At 42.5% G+C, this 16006-nt stretch overlaps 1 protein-coding gene across 2 annotated transcripts in view; it reads left to right on the top strand.

The window, feature by feature from the left end:
* The window catches only part of TMCC1 (transmembrane and coiled-coil domain family 1), a 200536-nt gene that overhangs the window by 170633 nt on the left and 13897 nt on the right, over positions 1-16006 (top strand). For both annotated transcript variants that reach the window (XM_054035730.1, XM_054035729.1), the window contains one exon: positions 13075-14000. In XM_054035730.1, coding sequence (XP_053891705.1) covers positions 13075-14000 — 926 coding nt within the window. The remainder of the gene's footprint in view (positions 1-13074; positions 14001-16006) is intronic.

Below are 16006 nucleotides of genomic sequence, written 5' to 3'. Positions count from 1 at the left end.
TTACAGAAAATCAGTCAATAAAGGGGGCGGGTTTTCATGAAGGAGAAACAAACAAATATTTCACACTGTACCCTGGCCAGCCATGAAACTGGTTTTTAAAGCTTCTCTGATGCACAGCGCTTCATGGTGTGCTCTTCTAATCGCCCTGGTGTCTGGCTGCACGTAATCAGCAGCCAGGCGGTTTGCCTCAGCCTCCCACCCCGCCATAAAGGTCTCCCCCTTACTTTCACAGAGATTGTGGAGCACACAGCAAGCAGAAATAACAATGGGGAGATTTCTTTGGCTGAGGTCAGAGCGAGTCAATAATGAACGCCAGCGACCTTTTAAACGGCCAAATGCACATTCTGCACTTGCTTAGCCTGTAGTTAAACAGCTCCTGACTCCTGTCCAGGCTGCCTGTGTACGGCTTCATAAGCCATGGCATTAAGGGGTAGGCTGGGTCCCCAAGAATAACTATGGGCATTTCAACATCCCCAACGGTTATTTTCTGGTCCAGAAAGTAAGTCCCTTGCTGCAGCCCTTTAAACAGAGTAGTGTTCCTGAAGACGCGAGCGTCATGAACCCTTCCCGCCCAGCCCGCGTTGATGTTGGTGAAACGTCCCTTGTGATCCACAAGTGCTTGCAGCACCATTGAAAAGTACCCCTTGCGGTTTATGTACTCGGTGGCTTGGTGCTCCGGTGCCAAGATAGGGATATGGGTTCCGTCTATTGCCCCACCACAGTTAGGGAATCCCATTGCAGCAAAACCATCCACTATAGCCTGCACATTTCCCAGAGTCACACACTTTCGTAGCAGCACCTGAGTGATTGCTTTGGCTACTTGCATCACAGCAGCCCCCACAGTAGATTTGCCCACTCCAAATTGATTCCCGACTGACCGGTAGCTGTCTGGCGTTGCAAGCTTCCACAGGGCTATCGCCACGCGCTTCTCAACTGTGAGGGCTGCTCTCATCTTGGTATTCTGGCGTTTCAGGGCAGGGGACAGCAAGTCACAAAGTTCCATGAAAGTGCCCTTATGCATGCGAAAGTTCTGCAGCCACTGGGAATCGTCCCAGACCTGCAACACTATGCGGTCCCACCAGTCTGTGCTTGTTTCCCTTGCCCAGAATCGGCGTTCCATGGATAGAATCTGCCCCATTAACAACATGATCTCCAAAGCTCCGGGGCCCGTGGTTTCACTGAATTCTGTATCCGTGTCCGTGTCCTCCTCATGCTTGTCGCTGCGCTGCCGCCGCCGCTGCCTCCTCGCCTCGTTTTTCTGGTCCTGGCTGAGCATAAACTCCACGAGAACGCGCGAGGTGTTTACAATATTCATGACTGCTGTCTTGAGCTCAGCGGGCTCCATGCTTGCCGTGGTATGGAGTCTGCAGTGTTCACCCACCCAGGAAAAAAGGCGCGAAAATGGTTGTCTGCCGTCCGTTGCTTTCATGCAGGGAGGGAGGGAGGAGGTGAGGCTGTACCCAGAACCACCTGCGACGATGTTTTTTGTCCCATCAGGCACTGGGATCTTAACCCACAATCCCAATGGGCGCGGGAGACTGCGGGAACTATGGGATAGCTATGGAATTGCTACCCACAGTGCAATGGTGCAGAAATCGACGCTAGCCCCGGTACTTGGACGCACACCACCGAAGTAATGTGCTTAGTGTGGCCGCATCCATTTCGACTTTATACAACCTGTTTTTCAAATCCGAATTATCTAAATTCGGATTAATCCCGTAGTGTAGACATACCCTTACACCTAGGGTGAGACTGCACCTCCAGAAGCACAGCACAGCACTCCCTAGAGCCATACTAGAGTATTGGTTCATTACTCATTCAAAGGGAACAGTGACATCTTCAAAGAGAATACCACTTCATGTTGCACTTGAGGTTTGTTGAATGGATATCTAATGTTGCCTGTTTTTCATTAACTGTATTATGTAATTAGTAAGATGTGAAAAGTTCTCTTTTTAAGGAACATTGCTCGCCAAAATAAGAAATACTGATATTAAAATGGAACAAAGCAACTAAAGCTAAATCAGAGACCATGCCTGGTATATGTTTTATTTTAAATAAACGTGAGACCCTTTATAAAGTATCATTTCTCAAGCTCAGAGGGATTTTTCAAGCTCAGAAATGCCAGGAGAGTTGAGATATAGCTGTACCTGTTCTTCCTCTTTAACCTACCTCAGTATAAATAGCCCTGTTCTCAGTGTTCTTAAAGGTTAAAATAATATATGGAACATCCAGGAGGTCAGTGTGGCCTCATGGTTAGAGTACTTGTCTGGGATTCAAGAGACTGTTCTACTCCTAGCCCTGCCAGTGGGCTGCTGGATGTCCTTGTGCAAGTCACTTTGCCCCTCTGTGCCTCAGTTTCCCCTTATGTAAAATGGGATAATACTGACCTCATTTATAAAAATGTCTGGAGAGCTCCAGATAAGAGCTAGGCATTAACATACTTGGGTCTGAATCCATTTGGAACCTTACAGTTTACCCATGTTCCAACCAGCAGTTAGTACACAGAAAAGCAGTAGGTAAACAGAATTTCCTTTTACCTTGTTTTTACCTCCTGTAGCAGCTGCTTGGGACTGTGAGGAGGTTAGTCCCATATAGTGACTCATGCATAATACTGCATACCCATGCCTCACAGTAACCAGATCAGAATGCAAGAGGAAGTGTCTTAGTCAGGTGGTGGCAATGGTAATGACACTGGCCACAATTGACTCCTGATCCTCTACAGCCCTAATAAAAAAACATCAACACACATATACATTGATAGTGTGTCCTGCACTGGCCCTCTGAAAACTCTCTGCCAAAAAATCAGAAAGCTGCTGCTGTTTATTTACAATGCCTGTCTAATGCAATCATTTCAGCTTTGCTAGAATTCAGTCATAGCCACTTTCTTCTTGTCCAGGGTACTTTAAATCTTTAAGATGATGAAAGCACTCAATCTATTGGACATCAGTGGTCTTTTGACTAATGTCAGATAACTGATTATTTTAGTACCATATCTTGGCATTTTTGTCTATCTCCCCACACCCCCATCTGTCTGTCTATGCCAGATTCCCAGGAATGGGATTGCAGCATTATCTTTTCCCCTTGTTGCTGTAAAAAGCTAATTAAACCGAGCTTAAAAACTGAGTTTATATACACAAACCTTACTGTTCCCTGGGGACACCTGCATTTCTAATTGCATGTAGAAAATGGGCTATGTGATTTATACAGGTGGAAAGATAAATCTGTCTATTGTAATGAATAAAATATTTTCAAAGAAACAAGTTTTATCAGATTTTATGGTAATACTTTGTTCTCTCTAAAAGCAGGTAATCTCTTAAGAATAGAATAACTGTTGGTTTTGTATGTTGTCTCCTACTTTCACAGGCTTTGTCTTCATGACTTAAAAAAAAAAGTTTGTTTTGTTGGTTTTTGGGCTTCATTGTCGTTGTTTTTAAACCTCAGGGCAACAGGTATTAGCTATCCCACCTTGTTTAAAAAATACACTATCTTTTTGGCAGTGAAGACTTAGCCTAAAAGTGCATTTAAAAGAATGTGTCAACTCATAGCACAGTGCCACTACACAACAGTTGAAATTGCAGGGGAAATTCAGAGAGGCAGAATGTAATTACTCACACTGAACATTTGGTTGTCAGTTTTAACTACTGCAGAACTTTACCATGGGAGCTCTAAAGATAAGTGGTCAGGACCACACTTTTACATTTCGCCTGAAAGACTGCTACTCCAGGTGTCGCTACCATGACTCTGAGGCCCTGGTTAAGTAGTGCTAGCTACTGATCTGACCCTAACCACCTTTGCTTTGGGGAATAGATGAGATTACAACGTGAGGAGGTGTGACTGCAGACGTGATTCTTTAAAGAGTTGTAGGCTGGCGATTCAGTTAAACATGAAAAAGGCTTGTCTTCACGTACAGTGCTACAGCAGCACCACTTTAGTGAAGATGCTCCTGTGCGAACAGGAGAGCTTCTGCCATCAGCCTAGTTAATCCACCTCCCAGAAAGGCGATAGCTATGTGAACAGGGGACATAGTGCTGTCTACACGGACTGGGGGGGCGGGTTAAGTCAATATAACTACATCACTATGGGTTGAGGATTTTTCACAGTCCTGAGCAATGTAGTTATACTGATATGGGTCCGTAGTGTAGACCTGATCAGAGGAGTTTTCGCCTCTTTAATTTTTGTTCCCCTAAAGGTGGTGATTACAGCTCTCACTTTACTAATGGATTGACTGCCTCTTAACCATCAGTGGATCCCAAGAGTCTCTACCCTCCTGTATGCTTTGAGGAAATAAGTCAGTCTGTCTATTCCTTGTGAATTTGTTAGCTCTTGGCTACTAGGAATTTCAATACCAATCCTCTGATTCTCTCTCCACCTACTGTGTATCCGTTGTCTTAAATGTACTTTAATGAATTTGTTCATTAGAGAGGGGAAGTTTCAGCAGGAAATCAGACTCATGACTTCTGTTCTGATTCTGTGGTGTGGGTTGTTGGTTTTTTTCAGGGGGTGGGGAGACGCTGGGTGTTTTTTGGGGGGGGGGGAGAAGGCGGTACAGTGCAAACACTTGAGTGTTTAGTTGTTGTGAATGTTTATCATGTAAGGAGAGATCTTGATCATCAGGAGACATGACTAGTCCAGTCTGCTCAGAAACTAGCTATGCACCTTCCCAGAGCTGCTCCCAGCAGAGTCATCCTTCCCTTTGCAACAGCCAGATCCTCTCTCACCTTGCCCTAGTTTTTTTTATTCTAAGAAACACGACACTTCTCGGTCACGTTTTCAAAGCTTCAAGCAGAGAAGAGGGAATAGAAGCTGCAATAAACGGCTCCTAAAACCATGTGTGCCCGGAGCACTGCTGTTACTGGCTTAAAGCCAGCTGCCCTACTTGGAAACAAAGTAAGTCTGGATTTTCAATGAGTCAGCAGGTACCTGTGTGTGTGTGTAATGTTCCCACCAAGGTTTTTTAAGAAGACCCACCACACTGTAAATAAGACTCTGTGTATATATAATCTATAGAAAGACTGGGGGGGATGAGGGGAAAAAACTGATTCTTCATAGGCTCTGCACTGTGGAGTAGATATGTAGAAAAACTCTTGCAGGGGAGTAATCCTGGCAATTTGAACAGTGGGGGAATTAACAATGAATTAAACTCTTTAGCTAAGGCATCCCGAAGACAATCTCCACCTGCTAGGAAGTAGGGAAAGAACTGGGGTCCTCACGTGGCCCAGTTCCCTTTTAATAATGGGGATTTAACAGCTGTACATTTCTTGTCTTCATATGCTGGTAGGAGGTCATACTAGCCTGTCTGGACTGACTTATTAGGACATTGGGGAAACACATTTGAGATATGAGCAATTGAATGTTAACTTACTTTCAGGTGTTCACATTGAACATATTCTATTCCATCCACCAGCATCCCCATAGCATCCACCCAGGTTAGATTTTTTTAGTAATCCTAAATCATTAGTTTTGGACACAAGAAAAACAACAAGATACCTGTAAATAGTGCGGGCAATTCCACCCAATGAGCGTATGCCCTGGAGTGAGCGTGAGATGGGAAATGTGAATCTGCTGTTCCCTCAGTCAGTCTCAGTTCCCGAATGCCTCTCATAGTGTGAGCATCTCGCTGTGCTGAGTGTGATTCTAGTGTTTAAAGATACGTATTTTTCATACAACATGGCCCCTAAACTCAAGCCAACTACTTCATCTGGTACTCAACCGAAGAAACAGCGATCTGCTCCAACACTGGAGAAAAAACTGGCTGTATTGAACTTATTGAGAGACTGTATGTCGGTCTCCAACGTGGCGCGTAAATATGGCCGCAACGAATCTAGCATCCGTGCCATCAAGATTGGGGAGAGAGAGAAATTCATCAAGCCGTGGCATCAAGTGCTCCAATAACTGCTAAGGTGACAAGCCAGGTGCGTGATAAGACCTTAGTGAAGACTGAAAAGGCATTAAACTTATGGCTGGAAGACATGAATCGTAAACGTGTGCCTATCGATGGCAACACGTTGCATGAAAAGGCTCTTAGCCTCTACGCGCTGTTCAAACCTCCCGCCAAAGAGGGACAGCCTTCTGATGAGAAGGAATTCAAAGCCAGCCAAGGTTGGCTTAACAGTTTTAGGAACCACTTCAGTCTCAAAAACGTGCAGACTCCTGGTGAAGCTGCATCTGCCAATGAAGAGGCAGCAAAAGCCTACCCCGAACAATTAAAGAAAATCATAGAAGAAAAGGGCTATCTTCCAGAACAAGTTTTTAATGCTGACGAGACTGGGCTCTTCTGGAAAAAAATGTCCAACCGCACTTACATTTTGAAATCAGAAAGAAAAGCCCCTGGCTTCAAAGCAGCTAAAGACTGTATTGTTTTGTGGCAGTGCGGCTGGGCATTTAATAAAGCCAGGCTTGCTCTAGAGGGCTGCAAATCCCCGTGCCCTAAAAGGCAAGAACAAAAATCTCCTGCCTATGTTCTAGCAATCAAATAAAAAGGCTTGAGTGATGGTAGCATTATTTCTGGATTGGTTCCATAAGTGTTTCATTCCGGAGGTCAAGCAGTACCTTGAAGAGAAAGGACTTGACTTTTAAAGTGTTGCTGATTGTAGACAATGCTCCTGGCCACCCTGTGGCACTCCGGTTTGCACATAACTACGTTAAAGTCATCTTTCTCCCCGCCCAATACCACCTCCATCCTCCAATCTCTCGACCAAGGAATGATTCGCTGTTTCAAGGCCACGTATACAAGGCTTACATTCTCACAGATACGTAGCACTATGGATGCTGATCCCAATCTTAATGTGATAGTGTTGGAAGTCCTTCAACATTGCCGATTGCATCACTTATATTAAACAGGCAATGAATGCAATCAAGCCTGAAACAGTCAATGCATGTTGGCGAAACCTATGGAAAGAATGTGAAAGATTTTAAGGGTTTCCCGACCATTGACAAAGAAGTGAAACACATTTTTCAGGTGGCCAGGCAAGTGGGTGGTGATGGCTTTGTCGACATCCTTGAGGAAGAAATTGAAGAATTAATTGAGAGCCATAGAGAAACATCGACTAACGAAAAGTTAGAGGAACTGATGAAATCATCTACAGAAGACGAAGATGACGACGACGAACCGGAAGAGCCAGCAAGTTGGAATCTTCATAAATTTGCCGAAGTGTTCCAAGCAGCGAAACACTCGAATAATTTAATTTCTGAATACGATCCCTCTATGGAACGAAGTCTCAAAATCACACGACGTATTACGGACGATTTGAGCAGCTCAAGAGACAACAGCGACAGTTGCCGGTCACCATGTTTTTCAAGGAAAAACAGCCAGCAGCAGACGAGCCTACGCAATCAACTTCTCGAGCTGAACCACAGCCAACCACTTCATCTATAACTCGCTCTCCGTCACCTCCGTTTCCTGGATCGACATCAAGCCCTGACGACCCCCTGTAATTACACCCTGTAATTAAAAATACAGTACTATAAAATTATATTTTGCATATGTACTTTTTATTATATACTGTACATTACTGTATACATTATACATTTATACATATTACTATACAGGGTTGTATACACAACCATGTACAGTATACTATACTTTATGGGCGATTTAAGGGATTTTCAAGGGTAATTTTGACTATATGCGATTTTTGCCTTACGCGCTGACTTTAGAACCTAACCCCTGTGTAAGATGTGACTCCACTGTAACATAATTGTGTTGCTCTGTACAGGTTTGTGTCTCATGTCCTGGATAGATTCCACAACCGCTCACTTTTTGCACCTTGTGCTCTTAAGAGAGACCGTCTTAATTTATGGAAGAAATTGATCTCTTTCAGAACCATTATTTTCTGAGAATTTTGCATTAGTTTTCAGTTTTTCATTTTCACATGCACTTGGTATTTTCCCTACTCCAGCAATAAGGGTAAATCTTTGTGAACAGTTTAATAAAGACTCCTCTCACTGGAGCTGCAAAACTGCTGTATAAGGCATTTGAGAGGAGTGATAAGATCATATCAACACGCTGAGTAAACTGGGCTGTGTTGACATTCTTACAGAAGTACCAAGTGAGAGAAATTGTAAACTGAACTACAACTGCACATAAAGTATTTGTTGACTCGGTTTGGGATCCCGCACAAGGGCCATGTTCGATATACAGCTTGATTAGGTAATTAGATATCAGAGCTACAATCCTAAGGAAAGATTGATGAAAATCACAAATTCCCAGGAGAGAAACTTAATTATATACTCTTCCAAAATACATGTAAGCCTGTATCGCAGAGATTTAATATTCTCTGTGTAGTATTGCTAACCTATGTGCCATTAGCAGAACAGATTAATACTAACTCTTGGTGCTGCCTAGAAACCTTTAATAAAAAAAAAAGTATCCCCTCTTGATTACCAAGCAATTGCTATGACTAAGGTTGCTTCAGTCAGTAGCTATTTCCATAGTCACGCCAGACTGAAGAATAATATTCCTAGGTTTCCAGCAACCAGAGTCCTTTAGAACATAAAATGAAACGTCAAACACTTAAACTTCCAAATGTCAGACAAGATTTTGTGTAATAATACAGTGAACTTCAGTGCTAGGTTACTAGCTAGTGACCCTGCCCAGCACTAATTTGTGTTATGACAGTGCAGTAGAGTGCTGCCTATCTGATGGAGGGTATTTATTACAACTTACTGTATGTATACTGCATTGTGTCAAAGGTATATTAAACTTCATGGAGGGAGGAAATCTATCTATTCGAATAGATATTTTTTTTTGTGCTTGACAAAGTGCATGTTCTTAAAATGAATGCAGGAATGTTTCCTGTGGTGTTTACAGATTGAGATATAAATTGAATTAAAATAATTATCTAAATAGACTAGTGAGGAGTGCTGCCAAGTGTTTAAGACAGTCAGCAGGCTAGTCAGGGAGAAAAGAATGAGCACCATTATAGTGTTTGTGATCCATGCTTTGCAAATCTAACAACCTATTTACGTAGAGCTTTAAAGGTCACATGAAGCCCAAAATGCAGGTTTGTTTTTAAACGCTTTAGTCCAGTAGAAATGTTTCACTGATTCTATTTATTCCAGTGGAAGCAGTTTATAAAACACTGTACCAAACACAGCCGCATTGTACTAGCGCATAAGAACCTGGTGGTGGAAAAAGTCTAGAAACAAACATGAAATGGGCTTTTCGTTGTTTGCTTTTCCTGCAGCTTGTACAACAAAGTTTCAAGAATGAGAAAGGGATTAGATTGTTTTAAATGGATAAGTTACTACTGTTTGCCTCCTTTTGTACAAATGCTGGACATGAAGGGAGTGGCAAAAGGATGGTTTTGTTTCCCAGCCCTGAGCCCAAATTCCTGAGTCACATAACCTCAGCCTCAGTGTCCCCATCTCAAAAAAAAAAAAAAAAAAAAAAAAAAAGGGGGGGGGGGACAAATTGCGTAGTCCAAGGGAAGTGTTCTTTATTGAACATTATGTAGTACTTTTAATCTCCAGAATGCGTTACAAGTAGACGTTATTAGTTATTAATAACTGATAGGCCAGTTTGGGAATGCTGTGTTAACAATGGCAACTCAAAGCAATTCACTCTTGCAAACATTTCATTTGTCCTTTGTTTGAGCTTTCGTATTATTCATGGTTATTTGTTTCTTTACATTCCACCATTTCATTGTGTTCAGATGAGAGACTTCAATAAAAATAGGGGCTAGTAAATTGATACATTCTAGGCACAGAGCACTGAACAGATTACAGTGAGCAATGAGAAAGAAAAAGCCCTCTGGCATAAAGAAAGCAGTCAAGTCTAGGGGACAGAGCAGGAGTTACATTTTACCTAGTAACCAGGTTCCTGAAATACACAGCCCCAGGGACTTCTAAGGAAAAACGTTGGACTTCCAAAGAAAGAGAGTTTTAAAAGCTGCATTGTTTGAGTGTCATTCCCCACTGTTTCTTCACTGTGACCGAGGAAATGTATTGAATGCTGTGCAGGAAAAGAACTGCGTCTGGAAAACGGAGGCTTATAATTGCCCTGCTCATTGATAAATATTTTCTAGAGGGTGTAATGGGCTTTATAAAATAAACTTCCCTCCAGGAGTTTGGGCCAAGTGCTGTCATCAGAAGCAGCAAAAAATAGTAGCCCTAATTAAATTAAACGTGTTTTCCATTGTTTTCTCTTTGTCTAACTTGTTTTATGCTGGTGTCCTGCATGGCAAACGCAGGAATAAACAGTGCTGTGACCTTTCTTTCAGCAGTGCTGTATTAATACTGCTCTTATCAGAGTTAGGTAATTTGTTCTGTATGGCCATGACTCTGTCATGACCTTTGTCTTGTGTGACGCTTGTTTTACAGCATAAGCTGTGGGGAAGGAGCATGACTGGTAGAAAGAGAGCAAACTTTTGCATTGTCTATATCTCTAGCACTTTTTGCTCCATACAAAGCAGCAGCTATGAGCTAGGTTGTATGTGAAAATGGGATTGCTCTTCTATAATTACACAACCGAGTCCAGTGGGTAAGATGGAAATTCATGCTTTTGGATATTGCCATTCATGTGCAGGATTGCATTAATGCTTTACTTTGAATGCTATAAAAATGAGCTGTCCCTTTAATATTTTTTTCATGCCTTGGATGATGTCATGTTTTTATTTCTCACCCCCAAGCCTGATGCAGGGATAATGCCTTTCCTCTTGAAGGGGAGGAGTTACTGAGTAATTACATGATTCATGGTTTCAGGTAGTGACTTAGTGAGCTACCTTCAGACAGTTGGTTAGTTTTGCTGGACTCAGATCAGAACAAGAGCTTGGCTTTTAGTAGAGCGGTTGTAGGCATGTTAACTCTTCTTTGTGGAAGCCATGCACTGGGAAAATTTATTGCAGCTCAGAAAAGCCAAGGTAGGCTAGATGAGAGACAGCACATTCTTGTACTTGCGGGGTGGAGGGCAGGGAGTGCAAAATCTAAAGAGATTTTCAACTCTAAGGGTTCAGTATTTTCCACTTTATTAGGAAGCTAAATGTAACAAACACTCTTCTTCATTCTCCTTTTGCACTTTGTTGCCAATGTAGATCAGTATATGTCTGCTTTGTGAATTAACTTATATTGCTTCCTCCTGCGGATAACTTCAGTGTCTGCTTCTATATATTGCCATCTCTGCAAATCCATGGGGTGTGAACATTTATGGCTTAAATCAATATACCTGTTCAAAGATGTTAAAGGAAACCTGCCTGTAGGGGTCGGAAGTCGTGTAGTCTCTCCTCAAAAAATCATTGTTTGTGTACAGACATACTGTATACACTTGGTAGTCAATTTTAAGGATACCAGGTAGAATTTTCAAAGGTTACTAAGAGATTTAAGAGCCAGTCTCATTTTCAAAAGTGATTTAGGCACTTAGGAGCTAAACAGAATCCTAAATGCATGTCACTTTTGAAAATGGGTCTAGACTCCTAAATCTGACACTTTCAAAAATGTTAGCCTACATTAAAATCAGCTTCCACCTCCTTGAAGAGTTGTAACAGTGCATCAGTTAGTTGTTAGTTTCTTTTGATTAACTACAAAGAGTTGTCAATTTCCTTTTCTTCTAAAGTGAAAAGTCTTGGACAGACTAGTGGTTGGTGCTCTACACTTAGAGATGTGTTGTGATGTCCCCTTACAAAGTGCATACAAACAGTAAGAATGTTGAAAGGGACCAGATAACGGAAACAAGACTGAGGCAGGAAAAACACTGAGAACATGGGTTGTTGATATTGGAGATTCTGTAGTGAAAATAAATTTTATGCTTTTATTTTTCGTCAACATTAAGACATTTTTTCAAAGGCGAATATGCTGGAGTCTGTTTCTGGTTACTAAGCAAATTGCCATTAATGTGTATATAAGTGCTAAGTTTCAGAGTAACAGCCGTGTTAGTCTGTATCCGCAAAAAGAAGAACAGGAGTACTTGTGGCACCTTAGAGACTAACAAGTGCTGTTAGTACTGAGAAGAAATACTTTAGAATTCCCCATTCACTTTTATTGCTATTGGTATGTTGGATAGTTACCAATCGCACTTTTTTGCAGATGGCAAACAGTCTGCCCCGGCTCGTTTTTCAACTCACTTCATTTCATTGTATGATCCAAACCAGTCTTAGTCTTGGCAGAATAAAAAATCTATAGTAATAAAGTCTGAATTCAGAAAGAAAAGTGTGATGCTTCAACTCAAGGGCACTGGTCCGTTCCTGTTCTGAATGGAAACAAGGCTTGGCACTTTTTCTGTCCCATAATTGTTTAAAATTTATTTACTGCAAGGCATTAAGAGTTTTAAAGAGTCCAAGTAAATTATATTTTTGAAACGCTGGCATTTCAGGACATGATCTGTTCCCCCTGCAGGAGAAGGAGGGTGTGCACTCACTTTAGGACTTGATTTGAATGCTTTCTTGTTATGATAATAGCACGTTTTGCAGAGCTGAGAACATGAAGTATACATGTGCATATTTTCAATGGCCTACCTTAAGTAGTTCTTATTTCTTGTTCTCTGAATTGCAGTGTTGTCACTTGCATTTATTGCAGCAATAAAAATTGTTGTCAGGAATTGCCTCTGTTCAGTATAATGTATTTGAAATATGTGGCTTTTGGCCTACCATTGTTCTCCTTTCTTTGTATTTCTCCCCCAGCATTGATACACTACATCCTATAGATCAGTCCCTACTTCTACCTCCTCCTCCCCCCCCACCAAAAAAAACCCTCCTTAAGCAGTTGGTTTTTTGAAGACTGCATCATTTTTTTAGCACAATTGATTGAGGTGGCTTTTGAGCATCATCCCTTTAGATGCCCAGGAACAACATAGGGCTCACAAATGCTCTTCTCCCCACATTGTAGGATGGGAATTAAAGCGAAATGGAAAAATGAAATGTGGGTGATGAGATGGAAATGACTGATTTTAAAAATCAAAGTTAGAGTAACTTTGTGTACTGTAGAGTTCTCTGTGCAGTATCAATGACTCTAAATAAAGTTTTTAGTTTTGAAGATCTTGGAATACAGTTTATGATCATTGACTGTTACTGCCCAGCAAAGTGGATGGGTTTTGAATTAGGAGAGCCAATGTTTAACCTTCATATTCTTTCCCCCTTTGTCTAGATCGAGCGGTCAGAAGTAAGCAGCCTAGCACAAACCCCTAATGCAGTGGCCTCAAGCACTGATGGCAGCATCAATGCAGACTCTGTTGATGGGACCCCGGATCCACAGCGGACAAAAGTGGCCATCACTCATTTGCAGCAGAAGATACTGAAGTTGACAGAGCAGATCAAAATTGAGCAAACAGCCCGGGATGACAATGTGGCAGAATACCTGAAACTAGCCAACAATGCTGACAAGCAGCAGAGCGCCCGCATCAAGCAAGTGTTTGAGAAGAAGAACCAGAAATCGGCCCAAACCATTTTGCAGCTGCAGAAGAAGCTAGAGCACTACCATCGGAAGCTTCGTGAGGTTGAACAAAATGGAATCCCTCGGCAGCCAAAGGATGTCTTCAGGGATATGCACCAGGGCTTGAAGGATGTGGGAGCAAAGGTCACTGGCTTTAGTGAAGGAGTTGTAGACAGTGTTAAAGGTGGGCTTTCCAGCTTCTCCCAAGCCACACATTCGGCAGCAGGGGCTGTGGTCTCCAAACCCCGGGAGATTGCCTCCCTGATAAGGAACAAATTTGGGAGTGCGGACAATATTGCTAATCTAAAGGACTCTTTGGAAGAGGGTCAGGAAGATGGGAAGACTCTAGGTGTTATTCATAACTTTCAGTCAAGCCCAAAATATGGTAGTGAGGAGGACTGTTCAAGTGCCACATCTGGTTCAGTTGGAGCTAATAGCACCACAGGGGGTCCAGTGGGAGCTTCTAGCTCCAAAACAAACACTCTGGATATGCAGAGCTCAGGGTTTGATGCAATACTACATGAGATTCAAGAGATCCGAGAGACACAGGCAAGACTGGAAGAATCCTTTGAGAACCTTAAGGCTCACTATCAGAGGGATTATTCGTTAATAATGCAGGCTCTGCAAGAGGAGCGGTACAGGTAGGCATTTTATTAATTAGTCCCCATATTAAATACTGAGGAGTTACAGAGCAGTAAAAATCTAAAGCACTCGGCAGACTATAAACAGTTTAGGGCAGGCAATGTATTGTGCCTTTCCCAGGACAATGCTAACTGAGTATACTTGTGTAGTGGAAATTCCATCATTATGTTCCCAGTATAGAAATCAGGGTTAGAAATTGAGACAGTGGGAATGCTTTTGTGAGTGCAGATCTGCATTTATCTTTTTAGAATATTTTGGGTGGAAATATCTATCTCCAGGAAGCCACCCTGCAATACTTGTTAGCTTCACCAAGGGAAACGTTCTCTGTGATCTTCTGTACCAGTCCAAATGTTCCAATTATAATTCTTCCCAGCCAACAGATGGAGACAGAATAAGAAGTCTTTTATGACACATCCCCTTATAACAGGGCCCCACTATGCCCTTGTCCTCTTCCCTTCAGAAACTGCACAGACTCCACTGGGTGTGCTCTCAGTGAAACTTTATTTCAAATCCCCTTCACCAAGATCACCACAATCTCCCATGCTACCACCTATTTACAATATTGGCTGGTCTTTAGCCCTCTCAGCAGGACCTGAGGGGAACAGAAGTCTCCCCATTCTGAGGCCTCTGTATGACTCAACTCAGCTAGCCCTGTTCCTCCCTCTCTCCCCCTGTACTTCCTTCTTGTATATCTTTTATCAGCCCTGGTCTGAGGGGGCCAATTGAGTTCTGCCCCACCCAGCCCACCAGCTTGATCAGTTAGTTGCCTCCAGTCAGCTTCTCCTGGGGCATTACTTAGCATCTAAATGACCAGAGAGCAGGCTCACTCCCTGCAGTGTGTGTCACCTCTATATGTGGGTCTGACCATCTCTTGAGCTTCACTTAATTGGAAGAGCTATATCCATCAGGCAGACTGCTTAAAGTCAGAAAGCAGCCCCAGAGGCGTAGAACCCCTTCGCCATACATCTGTATATAAAGCTGCTACTATAGCCTCTGAGGAATCAGTGCCCTATGGGACCTACATGCTCCAAGCTTCCTCTCTGATATCATGGCTGAACTGAACAAGAGAGCCGGGGCCTTCTCCAGCATGTGCATAGGCTGCTAGGCCCAAACCTAGCAAGCATTGCAGTATCCTTCCAGAGGGGCTGGAACTAGAAGTGCTGGGGGTGCTGCACTATAAAAATTGTTCCAATGCCACTGTATCCTTCCATACAAGCTGAGGATTTTGAGTTTTGAATCTGTCTCCTTTGTTCTTATGTTATGAGACAGGGAGAACAGAAACTCTCCATTTACAATATTTATACCATTTGTTATTTTATATACTTGTTCCCTTGTCATCTCCCTTCTCAGATAAACAATCTCTCATCAGGGAGTTTTTCCATGCCTCTAATTGTTCTGTGCCACACTCTGAATCAGTCTAACTCTGCAGTATACGTTTTGAAATAGGGTGATCAGATCCACGCATGAAATTATAGGCAAGACCTCATGGTTGATTTATATAACATTTTCTATGTTCTCAAACCCACTTTTATGCATCCTGGTGTCTTGTTTGCCTTTTGACTGCAACTGCTCATTGAGCAGAAATCTCCACTGAGCTGTGTACACTGATGCGTAGGTCCTTTTCTTGAGCTGATGCAGTTAATGTAGAAGTAGTATGAGTAGTTCAGAATTTTCCCTCTAGTGTTCCTTACTTTACCATTTATCAACATTGAACTTCATCTGCCATCATGTTGCCAATTCACCTCTGAAGTTCCTCATGGTCTTCTCGGGCTTGACTGTCATAATAACTCCTATAAATTCTGCCCTCTCACTGCTCCGCTCCTCTTTCCTGATCAAGAAGCGAATAGCAAGGAAGAGTCTCCCCTTACAGAGCCCCTCCAAGATAAGCAGTTAACTAAAGAGGGTTTGGAGGCAAATGTACTACAACTAGTGCTCCCTACCTCAGTTGTAGCTATCGAACCCTTGCTGTCCCCTGAAAAAACTGTACCTGCTCCCAGGTAAAGTA

The sequence above is a fragment of the Malaclemys terrapin genome, chromosome 7, assembly GCF_027887155.1.
Source record: "Malaclemys terrapin pileata isolate rMalTer1 chromosome 7, rMalTer1.hap1, whole genome shotgun sequence".
Lineage (NCBI taxonomy): Eukaryota > Metazoa > Chordata > Testudines > Emydidae > Malaclemys > Malaclemys terrapin.
This window is presented reverse-complemented; position numbering and strand designations above follow the sequence as displayed.